General features: G+C 37.2%; 1 protein-coding gene across 4 annotated transcripts in view; it reads left to right on the top strand.

The window, feature by feature from the left end:
* AVL9 (AVL9 cell migration associated) overlaps positions 1-13909 on the top strand; it is a 66757-nt gene that overhangs the window by 25008 nt on the left and 27840 nt on the right. For all 4 annotated transcript variants that reach the window (XR_004682057.1, XM_035020863.1, XM_035020862.1 and 1 more), the window contains exons 4-8: positions 2278-2349; positions 6263-6352; positions 7675-7741; positions 8625-8665; positions 9395-9433. Coding sequence is in view for 3 of the 4 variants with exons in the window: in XM_035020863.1 (XP_034876754.1) it covers positions 2278-2349; positions 6263-6352; positions 7675-7741; positions 8625-8665; positions 9395-9433 (309 nt within the window). In the remaining variant the exon portion in view is untranslated. The remainder of the gene's footprint in view (positions 1-2277; positions 2350-6262; positions 6353-7674; positions 7742-8624; positions 8666-9394; positions 9434-13909) is intronic.

Here is a 13909-nt window from a genome sequence, read left to right on the forward strand (position 1 = left end):
GACATGGGTAACTACAATTACCATAAAATATTTTGTCCATTGATTTTATATAGTGATACCTAAATTATCCATTTGTCTTCAAAATACTGTATTTAAACTTTATAGTGTCCTTGAATTTTCTTTTTCTAGTGTTTGGTATATAATTTAGAAAAATGAAGTGATAATGTATGTTGTTCTTTAAGCAGCTGTTTAGAATTAGGGGATAGTACTTGTAGTAGTTTTGAAATACTTGCACGTTATCTTAATTATCCACAACTAAGATTTTGTTAATTCTTAAATTACCTGCCAGCTTAATTCCTGAATTACTATAATAACTCTAGTTAATAAATTCACATAAGCCAAGATGGGTAGCTTCCCCTTTCATATGGTTTGCTTCTGAGCAGCACTGGTTTTTTTGTGGTGAAGACACTCTGAGTAAAAATCTCTTGCCTATCATGACATCATTAGTACTCTAAAGTAGTGAGTGTTTCTCAACTTCAACTATACATTGGAGTCACCTGGAGAGCTTTAAATACTAGAAAGGCCTGGGTCCCAACCCCAGAGATTCTGATTTAATGTTCTGGTTCTCAGGAGTTTTAAAAGCTCCTCAGGTGATTCCAATATGTAGCCAAGATTGCAAACCACTGCTCTAAAACAGTGATTTTTAACCAGAATTACTTGGAGACTTTCCTTTCCTTTCCTCTCCTTTCTCCTTTCCATTCCATTCCATTCCTTCCTTTAAATACATTCCTGGCCTTTCCTTTTGCTGTGACTAAATTAGAATCTCTGGGAGTAGGGCCTAGGCAATTATAAGTTTTAAAAGCTTCCTCAGGTGAATAATTAAGTTAATCTTTTAAAATTTTCATTAGCTTTTTTTAATGACCATTTCAAACATGCAGATAAAAGAATTGTATGATGAACACCTGTATGCCCACCGTCTAGATTCAACAAATGTCAGCTTTGTGTGTGTGTCTGTATTTTTCCCTGAACCGTTTCAAAGTAAACTGCAGGTACAAATTCCACCATACCCAAAGCAGTTAACTACTTGAAATAGCCCTTCATGCACAGGGCCTGGAATGTAGGACACACCTAGTAAATATTTACAGAATGAGTATCTGAATTTAAAGATAGAGATAAACCTGAGAGTAAGAGTTAGCCTGATAGCTTTGTACATTTGATTGCTTCATATTACTGTTACCCTTAATGTACATTTCTATGAGATGAACTGAGTTGCCCCCACCACTTTCTTGGAAATCTGTTCCTTTTACTCTTATCCCCTCTAGGTTGTGTAAACACTAGTAAAATTCTCCAGAGCTGTCAACATTAACAACAGTTGTCGTGCTCTGCATAGCCTTTAAATGGCATTTCATACCGCCTGTCTTCCTCACCCCTTGGGTCTGACCCACTCCACAGTATATTGAGGTTGCCATTTTCTCCAAATTTTTCTATCCTTACCTGATAACCAGAGGGATGATAAGATAGGTATCCAAAGGACCTAGAACGTAGGAAAAAGACTGATTCCCTTTGAATGAAAGTGAGACCTAATAGATGAATCCAATCAAGGCAGAGAGGTAGAAAACAGATTGAAGGAAGGCTCTATTCTTGACTTAGTTTAATGACTGGTCGTCAGTCATCAGTCATTTGAAGGCACTGAGGCCCCTTGGTCCTCAAGACCAGTCCAAAGAAATGTCAGGCAGTACACTATAGAGGGGAAGAATAGTTCTTACTTTCTTCACAGAATTATCTGAGGTTGATCAAATGAACGCTTGTTCCTTACTAGCAGAGAGCTATAGACATCTCATGTGGTCATCCTCAGAATCATCAAGGCATGAGTTATGGCTCAGGGCTGGTCTACAATACTATTTTGCCCAGGATAAACTCCAGGCAGCATAGAACCACCTTAACAAAACTGTTGCCAGTTCTTCTGTCTTGGGAGTTTTAAACTAGCCCCTTCTCACCAGGAACAGTAGTCTCTGAAAGGATGCCCATTTTCAAAAGAGAATCAAGGACATTTGATTTGCATTATGGGTGTGGCAACTTACACATAAAGTATTCTCCATCATACAGTAAATTCCTTGAGAGTAGGGATTATCTCTCATGGTTACATTCCTAGTGCCTACCAGATTCTGGCACAAAGTTTCCTGGCTGACTCATTCAATAAATATTTTCTGAGATTCTCAATAAATTTGGAGTTTAACTAAATGTAAGAAATTTTTTCTGTCTCACTGCTATTTTTATATTGAAAGATAATTTTTAAATATTTCTATGCAATATTTCTAATGATGACTGTTTACATAGGCATTGAAAGTACGGCAAGCAGATATCACCAGAGAGACTGTTCAGAAAAGTGTCTGTGTTCTAAGCAAGTTGGTAAGAGACCAAATAACTTGTTAATGTGTTTGTTAAATATTTGTGTCAGATTTTTACTTGAGAATAAGGCATTATTAGAATAAGGAGAGATTTATGGAAACAGTAATAGATTAAAATTCATTAGGGGCTCTTATTTATTCTTGTGCATCTCCTCTTTCTCTTTGCCTTCCAGCAGTTTTACTCTCATTTGCACCTCTACCCACAACTAGATAAGACGAAGGAAATCTCCTAGCTAGGTATTTGGAAAAGAGGTTGACACTTGACCAAAATGAGGTAGCTAATATATTTCATTTATCCATTTTTATTTTTAAGACTTTGGATAAATAATATATTACTGAAACTCAAAATATCATAATCGCTAGATTTTATTGATGATATAAAAGTACATGACTTTTGCTATGAAAAATGGTAACCTTAACTTGCTCTTTAAAAACTTAAAATTTGGGGACACCTGGGGTGGCTCAGTCAGTTAAGCCTCTGACTCTTGATTTCAGCTCAGGTCATGATCTCGGAGTTGTGAGGTTGAGCTCAGGGTCAGGCTCTGTGCTCAGCAGGAAGTCAGCTTGGGATTCTCTCTCTCCCTTTCCCCCTCCCCCCTGCTCGTGTGGGCGTGCTCTTGCTCTCTCTAAAAAATAAAATCTTGGGGCACCTGAGTGGCTCAGATGGTTAAGCGTCTGCCTTTGCCAGGGTCCTGGGATCGAGCCCCACATAGGGCTCCTGGCTCAGCGGGGAGCCTGCTTCTCCCTCTCCCTCTGCCTCTCTCCCTACTCATGCTCTCTCTATCTCTGTGTCTCAAATGAATAAATAAAATCTTAAAAAAAAAATAGATAAAATCTTTTAAAAATTTTTGAGGAACAGAAATGACAATGAATTGTACAATAACAATACTTTAAAATTGTTTCATCTATGTACAGTTTGATCAGATGCAAGTGTATAATTTTAACTTTATTTTTTGAAGAAAATATATAACGTTTCTTATTTTTCATAGCTCTTCGTTAAATCATTTGTAATTTTTTTTTTTTAATTAATGGGAGAATAACACCTTTACCAATAACACCAAATGACTAATTCTACATGTAAATATAATCTCCCAAATCTCCTTTGTGGGGAAAAATCCAGATCTCTATCATATTAATTCTCTTATAGCGGTATGATTACTGAATACAAACGTTTCTGCATTTAACCTAAATCAAAATGGAGAATATTTCATTTGCCTAGTCACCACATGTATGTAGGTTTTGTTTATTTCTTCTGCATTGTCCACTTTCTTTTTTATTTTTAGTTTTTAAGATCTTATCCATTTGAGAGACAGTGAGCACGAGGGGTGGGGTGCAGAAGGAAAGGGGGAGAGAAAAACAGACTCCCCACTAAGTAGGGAACCCGACGCAGGGCTCAATCCCAGGACCCTAAGATCATGACCCGAGCTGGAGGCAGATGCTTAAGACTGAGCCACCTAGGTGCCCCTGCCTTGTCCAGTTTCTTATATCCACAGACAATTTAAATGTAGTTTGCTTAATATTTGTTGAATTTTGCAAAATAGGACTTATTTGGCTTTTACTACTAAGCTTAAAAAAGTACTGAATAGGGGCACCTGGGTGGCTCAGTCGGTTAAGCAGCTGCCTTCGGTTCAGGTCATGATCCCAGAGTCCTGGGATCGAGCCCCACGTCAGGCTCCCTGCTCAGCAGAGGACCTGCTTCTCCCACTGTTCCTCACCTCGCTCGCTCTCTCGATCTCTCTCTTGCTCGTGCTCTTGCACTCTCTCAAATAAATAAAATCTTTTTTTTTTTTAAAGATTTTATTTATTTTTTAGAGAGCGAGCGAGAGAGAAACAGCATGAGAGGGGAGAGGGTCAGAGGGAGAAGCAGGCTCCCCGCTGAGCCGGGAGCCCGATGTGGGACTTGATCCCAAGACCCTGGGATCATGACCTGAGCCAAAGGCAGACGCTTAACCATCTGAGTCACCCAGGCGCCCATAAATAAAATCTTTTTAAAAAAATTCTGGATAGGGGTGCCTGGGTGGCTCAGTTGGTTAAGCGACTGCCTTCGGCTCAGGTCATGATCCTGGAGTCCCGGGATCGAGTCCCGCATCGGGCTCCCTGCTCGGCAGGGGGTCTGCTTCTCCCTCTGACCCTCTTCCCTCTCGCGCTGTCTCTCCTTCTCTCTCTCAAATAAATAAATAAATAATCTTTATAAAAAAAATAAAATAAAATAAATAAAAAATTCTGGATAATAATTTATACTGTGGGCCATAATAATAAGATATTGAGGGCACCTGGGTGGCTCAGTCGTTAAGCATCTGCCTTCGGCTCAGATCATGACCCCAGGGTCCTAGGATCAAGCCCCACATCGGGCTCCCTGCTCAACGGGAGGCCTGCTTCTCCCTCTCCCCCTGCTTGTGTTCCCTCTCTCGCTGTCTCTCTCTCTGTCAAATAAATAAATAAAATCTTCAAAAAAAAAAAAAAAGATTTTGAGGGTCAGATATTGCTCCCAAGATCATAATTTTAAATAGAGGGCAAGAATAGACTCCTTGAAAAAACAAGGTTGTAAAAGACCCCGATATCAGAACATTGGTAGATTGCACCTACATAGTTTCTAGAAGGGTAGCCTGAAAAATAGACATCAGTGAATACTTTTTTATACTGGGCCAGATGATCAGAGTATAGGAGTACCAGATATTAAAGCAAGTGTGACATGTTAAAAGACTTTCTGAGTAATCTTTCTTCAAAGAACAATTATAATTATAATAAATGCCATTCATCAGGTCCCTATATGTCAGGTGTTAATTCTATACCAGACACTTTTTAGATATAACTGTCATTTGAATCCTCATAAAACAGTGAGATCTAAGTATTTATTGCTCTCATTTTACAAATAAAGATGTATGAGAGAGAAAAATATCTCTCATAAACCTATTAAGTGATAAAATTGGGGGTGAAAATCCAGTTTTATCTATCTTTAAACAGCATAGGGGATAAGGAGAGCTAGCTCACGCAAAAGAGTTTGGTGGTTCATAGTGCATTGTAGTCTTTATATATAAAATATATGAAAATATATATAAAATATATATTTAAAATATATAAAATATTATACTTAGATCTTTAGATGGTAATAATGATGCATTAACAGGGATATTGGTGGGGGGAGCTCTTCTGGTATTACTTGTTTTAATTAATTAGAGTATATATATATAGCATGGTTTCTGCATTCTAAGAAAGACACAGAAATCAGGAAACATCTAGAAAAGAACACCGAAAATAAAGGATGGAAATAGTAGAAGAGGGTCTTAAGTTAAAAAAAGAATTAAGGAATAATTTTGTTGAAGTATACGAAAGAATATTTTGATAAAGGACACAGACTAGTTGTTCCAAGCCTCCATAGAGGACAAAAAAAGGAAATGAACTTAAATTTAATTATGAATGTTCAACTAGATATAAGAACTGGCTGTTATAAGGATGATTAAGGGTCATCACAAACCAGCAGAACAGTGCAGAATTAGAATGTTTTAAATTTTATAATAGCTAACGTTTAGGTGCTTTCCATGTGCCAGACACTCTGAGTGCTTTTACCTGTGTTACTTAGTTCTGGAAACAACGCCATAAGATGTGCTGTCTTTTCATATGCCAGTGTGCACATCAGCAAGCAAATGTGGAGAGGTTCAGTGCCTGGGGTTATGTGGCTGAGTGATAGAGCGGATCCAGGGGGTCTGTGCCCACCTCTCAACCACTGTACTCCAAGTGTGTCAGGCTCTTTTCGACCGCAGCCATAGAGCTGGACCAGGTGATATAACAGCTTTTAGCTGTGGATAAGATACTAAAGTTGAAGTTCGTTTTTCTCCCTGTTCTTTCAATTACAAAGTTGTAAGATGTTTGTTTTTTACTATTATCCAACTAATGGTATTTTTTTTTTTTTTTAGCCTCTCTATGGCTTGCTTCAAGCAAAACTTCAGCTCATTACACATGCGTATTTTGAAGAGAAGGATTTTTCCCAAATTTCCATTCTAAAGGTAACTATATCCCTCTATAGATATATTTGGCTGAAAACAGATTCATGAATCAATTAATCTTGTCAGTAATATTTTGGAAGATAATCTTGTTAGCTTAAGAAAGACATTCTTCTTTGACAGTAACATTGACCCTACTATGATCCAGCAATTGCACTACTACTTATTTATCCAAAGGATACATAAATACAGATTTGAAGGGGTACGTACACCCCAGTGTTTATAGCAGCATTATCAACAATAGCCAAACTGTGGAAAGAGCCCAAGTGTCATCGACTAATGAATGGATAAAGAAGATGTGGTATGAAATCTTGCCATTTGCAACAACATGCATGGAGCTAGAGTGTATTATGCTAAGCAAAAGAAGTCAGAAAGACAAATACCATATGATTTCATTCATATGTGGAATTTAAGAAGCAAAACAAATGAACATATGGAAAGGGGAGGGGGAAAAAAGGGAGAGAGGGAAACAAACCATAAGAGACTTTCAAGGATAGAAAATAATCTGCTGAGGGTTGGTGGAGGGAGGTGGGTGGGGGATGTGCTAGATGGGCGCCGGGTATATAGGAGGGCACTTGTGATGAGCCCTGGATGTTGCATGTAAGTGATGAATCATTGAATTCTCCTGAAACCAATATTCCACTGTATGTTAACTAGAATTTAAATAAAAATTTAAAAGGAAAAAAAAACAAAGATTTGCAAATTGAAAAAAGAAAAGGAAATCACATTGAAAGGCGAAGGATCTGTCCAAAATGTACAGTTGATATTTATTAAATTTAACCAAACTGCCTTTTATTAGGAAATAATGACTACAAAGGACTATAATTAATGTGTTTCTATTAATGGGTGGTAGCTCTTTTGCTGTGGCATTGCTTCTCTAAATTTGCTTGTCTTATTAATATACTGCACAATATGTTTATCAGTCTTCTGGTTCCAATCTCCCAAATCAAAAAACAAAACACAACCAGACTACATGACTGTGTTACTAAAGATGGATAGCATGTTTTTCTTTGGGCTGCCATGAATGTATGGAACATGGATCTCTCCTGGATTTTAGTGAGTATAGGACAATTAGGTGTTTAGCAAGAAAGTAGAGGGAACTTAGCCTAGAATCCATACCACCATGTGAGTGAACTAAGCTTTTAAAATGAAGAGGAAGAGAAGGAGGGAGTGCTGGAAACTGGTAAGGTTTCAGAGAGACCTTCATTGTTACTGGCGAAACAAACTGCCTCGGTTAAAGAACCAATTTTTTCCTGGTCATCATACTTCTAATTTCGTGTCTGAAATGATTGTAAAATGTTCTAAATTGAATTTATATTTTATAGGAGCTTTATGAGCATATGAATAGTTCCTTGGGAGGAACTTCATTAGAAGGATCCCAAGTATATCTTGGTAAGTAGCTTTTCTACAAATCAGAAGAAATGCTCTCATTTCTTCACATTTGGTAAACCAAGTTGCATGTAAAACTTCATAAAGTTAAATTTCTGTATGGGATCTAAATTTAAATTCTTCAATGTTTGATGTTGCTGTTCCCTTACATATCTTCTTAGCCAGTATTTATTTCTATTGAGAAAGGTTATAACATAATTGTAGCAGTATTTAGAACTATTATTCTGTTAGTTCTATTATTCTGAAAAGCAAATTTCTGCTTTTCAGAATAATAACGGAAGTTTTTTCTTTTTCTTATGGTTAGGCTGGCCAGGTCAATTCCCTGTTAAAACAGAGAGGAAGAGCAAGAGAGAGAGATTTGCTCAGCTCTTTTCTATCCTAAAATTTTTCAAGTTGGGGGTTTTGTTTGATTTATACTGTTTTGATAATCCAGAATATTCATTGGTGTCCAAGGTACTCAATAGGCACTCAATAAATATCCTTTTCATGATGAGAAACTAATAAAGTAGCCATTAGCCTCATGTGGCTATTTACATTTAGATTAGAATTAATAAAAGTTAAATAAAGTTAAAAAGTCATTTTGTGAATACATTTGCTACATTTCAAATGTTCATTGGTCACATGTGGCTACTGTATTGGACAAAGCAGATTTAGAACATTTCCATTATTGTAGGAAGTTCTTTTGGACCATGCTGTCTTCGACCGTTAACAGTTATTTAATAAATTCCAAGTATATGTGTACATAATCAAGTATTATGTAAATATTTTAATATTTGCATATTCTTCTATTCCTATTTTTACCTACCTTTTCTTTGATGGGAAGAAACTTTCTTTGACAAAACCCATGGGTTGTCATCACAGATTAGCTTTTTTGTTAACGTTGTAGGTCTATCTCCTCGAGATCTTGTGCTTCATTTTCGACACAAGGTATGATACCTTATTTAATTTATAATGTACTAAAATTGTGTTCATTTAACTGAGCAAATTCTATATGCTACAAGGTCCAATACAGATTGTGGCATACCATATTTTAGTTCTTCTAAGACCGTTCTCATAATGATAAAAGTTGAAAATGTTGGTAGAGCTTATAGAAGTTTTTAAAAGTATAGGAATACTGTCTATTTCTGTGCAGAAGAGGATACTTTTTCTGTTGTCTTTGTAATTTCAGATGTCATGAAATTAGAGTGGAAAGGAACATGTTTTAATCTTGCAGAGTAGTTTATATGTTGCTCTGAGAGTGAAACATTTTCTAATAAAATATTATACTTATGTCTTCTGATCTTTATTATTAAACATATGTTGACTGGGACATACACACATTAATCATTCATGTACACACATTTATTGAGTATCTGCTGTGTGAATGCCCTGGACATCCAGAAACAAATGAATAGTCCCTCCCCTTGAAGGAGCTTGCAGATATTTCAAGCAAAAATAACATAACTCCTTCCAAAAAGCATAATTTGTTCGAGATTTAAGTGGTTCTTAATTAATACATCATTTTTAATTTTTCAGTATAAGTTCATAATTTTCAATGTAGTTTTAAGCACTATAGTTAATATTATTGATTAAATGATATATGGTTATGTTTGAGGAAGGGAAGAGGCAAATGAATAATAGGCTTGAGTTTATTTTAATGCAATATTTTTTCTTTAGGTCTTAATCCTGTTTAAACTAATTCTTCTTGAAAAAAAGGTGAGATTTGAGGGAATGGAATATTTAACATGTATTGACATTTCTTAAATACTATATAAAATTAAAACTAATGGTAAAGTATAAATGAAGATTTTTTTTGCCTGTCATATTTTGGTAGACTGAAGCACATATTCTTTTTTTTTTTTTTTTTATGATTTTATGTATTTGAGAGAGAGACCGAGAGCATGAGAGGGAGGAGGGTCAGAGGGAGAAGCAGACTCCCTCCTGAGCAGGGAGCCTGATGTGGGACTCGATCCCGGGACTCCAGGATCATGACCTGAGCCGAAGGCAGTCGCTTAACCAACTGAGCCACCCAGGCGCCCCTGAAGCACATATTCTTATTCACTACCACCGAAGTATAAATTCGTGTAGTCTTCTCTAGGGGCAATTTGACAGTAACCAATTTAAACAGACTTAAATAATAATGAAATGTATTGGGTTACTGCAGACTTCATGGCTGATTGATTGAATGGTTCTACAGTATAATTAAGTATTGAGATTTTTTTCATCTCTTTGCTCCACAGTCTGCAGTGCTAGCTTTATCCTGTGTCTGGTTTCCCTTGTAGTGTAGGTAAACCGCCAACAATAATTGGTCTGTATGCTCTCTCAGTTATAACTGGTGGTAGAGGGGTGTCTGGGTGGCTCAGTCGGTTGAGTGTTAGACTCTTGGTTTTGGCTCAGGTCATGATCTCAGGGTTGTGAGATCCAGCCCTGGGTTAGGCTCCATGAAGAGTGGGGAGTCTGCTTGAGAGCCTCACCCACTGCCCCTCCCCTCACTGGCACATGCGCGCGCTCTCTCTCTCTCTCTCTAAAATAAATAAATAAATTGGGGTGCCTGGTGGCTCAGTCAGTTAAACGGCCGACTCTTGATTTCAGTTAAGTGGCCGACTCTTGATTTCGGTTCAGGTCGTAATCGCAAGGTCATGGGATCTAGTCCCCCTCTTGGACTCTGTGCTCAGCACAGAGTCTGCTTGTCCCTCTCCCTCACCCTCTCTCTCTGTACCTCCCCCTGCTTGCTAGTGCACGCTCTCTCTTTCTGAAATAAATGAATAAAATCTTCAATCAATAAAATCTTAAAAATAATTGGTGTTGGTGGTAGAAATAATACCTATTCCCAAACCATTTAATAAGAATCTTCCTGGGCGCCTGGGTGGCTCAGTTGGTTAAGCGACTGCCTTCGGCTCAGGTCATGATCCCAGGGTCCTGGGATCGAGTCCCGCATCGGGCTTCCAGCTCAGCAGGAAGCCTGCTTCTCCCTCTCCCACTCCCCCTGCTTGTGTTCCTGCTCTCACTGTCTCTGTCTCTGTCAAATAAATAAATAAAATCTCTAAAAAAAATAAATAAATAAGAATCTTCCTTTGCAATTTGTTTAAACCCGTGAGGCCATGTGCCTGGAGTGAACAAATAATTGTTGCCAAAGAAGTACATAATACTAGTTGGTTTAAACTTGGGTTCCAGACCATTCTCTAGTACAAAAAGATTGGTTTGCCATGATTTTAGACCAAGGGTGTACAAACTAGGCCCCAAGGCCAAATCTGGCCCACCATCTATTTTTATAAAGTTTTATTTAAACACAATTATACCCATTCATCTCCTTACTGCTTATTGCTGCTTTTGCACTATAGGGGCAGAGTTGAATAGTTGTGACAGAGACCATATATATCGCCTGCAAAGGAAGGATTCTTAGTATTTGACCCTTTATAGAAAAAGTTTGCTGACCTCTGGGTTAGACTAATCAGGAGCTGCCCTTGGATCTGGGGCCAGTTTTATATACCATATTACTGTGCTGAGTGGAGTAGGGGTGAAATAGATGTTCTAAAGTCAGCCATTTATAATGTCCAGTATGGTTTGTTACCTTAAAAATATTTATTCCTTTGGCCCAGTAGTTCTCTTAGAGATTTATTTTCCAGAATTAATGTGAGTTAGACACAAAGTCCACCTAAGGCATTCTGTCACAGAATAATTTATAATAATGAATTATCAGTGAATAAGTACTGGTTCATCTTGTATATTGTATATAATTCCAAATGACTAAAGAGATTCTGAGATTTTTTTTATTGTTGTAAAGATGTTTCATTGAATGTTAAGTGAAAGTTTATCAAAGTACATATCAAGCCCATGATCCCAATTTTATAAATAAATATATATTCATTAAAAAGAGACTGGAAGGAAAGATATCAACGGTTTTTGTTTTGTTTTGTTTTTAAAGATTTTATTTATTTATTTGACAGAGAGATAGCACAAGTAGGCAGAGCGGCAGGCAGAGGGAGAGGGAGAAGCAGGCTCTCCACTGAGCAGGGAGCCCGATGCGGGGCTCGATCCCAGGACCTTGGGATCATGACCTGAGCTGAAGGCAGACACTTAACGACTGAGCCACCCAGGCACCCCAGATATCATCAATTTGAGAATATAGGTTATATATATATTTATTTACTTATTTATTTAGAGCGTCAGCAGGGGAAAGGGCAGAAGGAGAGGGGGAGAGAAAGAATCTCAAGCCGACTCCGCACTGAGCTCAGAGCCCGACACAGGGCTCGGTCTCAAGACCCCGAGATCATGATCTGAGCCAAAACAAGAGTCAGACACTTTACTGATTGAGCCACCCAAGTGACCCTAGGTTATATTTTTAAGAAGGAAATACTCTTCTAGTTTTCTGTAATGAATATGTATTTCTTCTTCAAAGAGAAACATGTAATTTTTTAAATGAATGAATCTAACATACCATATGTGCAATGTTGTAACTTTTTAAAAAGTTTTTAATTGTTGTAAAATACACAAGACACATAATTTACCATCTTAACCAGTTTTTAGTGTATAGTTGAGTGACATTAAGTACATTCACATTGTTGTGCTATCATCACCATCCATTCATAGACTCTTCATTGTGCAAAACTAAAACTGTACCTATTAATACAGTAACTCCCCATTTTCCCCTCCCCACTGACAGCGACCCTTCTACTTATTGTGTCTATGAATTTGGCTACTCTTGAGTTCCTTATACAAGTGAAATCGTGCTGTATTTGTCTTTTTGTGACTGGCTTGTTTTACTAAGCATAGTGTCCTCGAGGCTGATCCATGTATAACATGTGTCAGAATTTCCTTCCTTTTTGAAAAGGGCTGAGTAACATCCATTGTATGTACGTACCATATTTTTTTTAACCTTTTGTCCTTTGATGGGTTGCTTCCACCTTTTGGCTCTCATGAATAATGCTACTATGAACGTTGGTATGCATACATTTCTTCAAGACCCTGCCTCCAATTCTTCTGGGTGTATACCCAGAAGTGGTATTGCTGGACCAGACGGTAATTCTGTTTTTAATTTTTTTTTTTTTTTTTGAGTAACCACCATATTGTTTTCCATAGTGGCTGCACCATTTTACCTTCCTGTCAACAGTGTGCAAGAATTCCAGTGTCTCTACATCCTTACCAACACTTGTTGTTTTTTAGTTTTTTGATAGTAGCCATCCTAATAGGTGTGAGGTGGTATCTCCTGGTTTTGATTTGCATTTCCCTAATGCTTAGTAATGTTGAGCACCTTTTCATGTGCTTGTTAGTCATTTGTATGTCTTCCTTGAAGAAATGTCTGTTCACGTCCTTTGCCCATTTTAATCAGATTTTTTGGATTTTTTTTTTTTTTTGAGTTGTAGGTTTCAAACTTTGTTATTGCAGTTCATAATAAAAAGTATTTTACATTGCAACCCAGGGCACACGTAGATATATGTATCTGAAACAAAAGTCTTCCAAAATAGTACTTAGCCTAGCTACATGTAGTGGCATTTCTGATCATATAACTTTATCTAATGTGGCAGATCACAGGTACACTCTTTTAATATTGATTTGATGAAATAAGGATGTCCTTTAATGCAACACTTGGTTTCTCTGTACTTGGAAAGCACTCCTTAAGTAAGATCATCTATAAGGAAAGCATAGACAATTGTGGGTGCTATGCTGTATCCAATAGCACTTCAGTGTAACTAAATGATTTAATTGTTTAAAAAAGAAAAAAAAACTCACCTAAGCAAATCTTTGCTTTTTTCAAGTAATTTAATGATTACCAAGTGTCGCTTTTAAACATCTAATCCTGTTTCTGATTTTTTTTCTCAAGTTTTATTCTGAAAAATGTCAAACCTACAGAAAAGTTGATAGAATACTGTAATGAACTTTTACATACTTGATCTGTATTGACGATTAACATTTTGCCACTTTTGCATTATATTGCTTTATATATGTTCATTTCCCCCCCTGAATCCTAATAATTTAAAAATCATGGTATTTTACCCCTAAAAACTTCAGGGTATATTTCTTTTTTTCTTTTTTCTTTTAAAGATTTTATTTATTTATTTGATAGACTAGTAACAAGTGAGGAGAAGCAGGCTCCCCGGAGAGGTAGGCTCTGCGCTGAGCAGGGAGTCTGACATGGGGTTCCATCCCAGGACCCTGGGATCAAGACCTGAGCCAAAGGCAGATACTTAACCA

The sequence above is a fragment of the Mirounga leonina genome, unplaced genomic scaffold (assembly GCF_011800145.1).
Source record: "Mirounga leonina isolate KUSES-001 unplaced genomic scaffold, KU_Mleo_1.0 Mir_174, whole genome shotgun sequence".
Taxonomy (NCBI): domain Eukaryota; kingdom Metazoa; phylum Chordata; class Mammalia; order Carnivora; family Phocidae; genus Mirounga; species Mirounga leonina.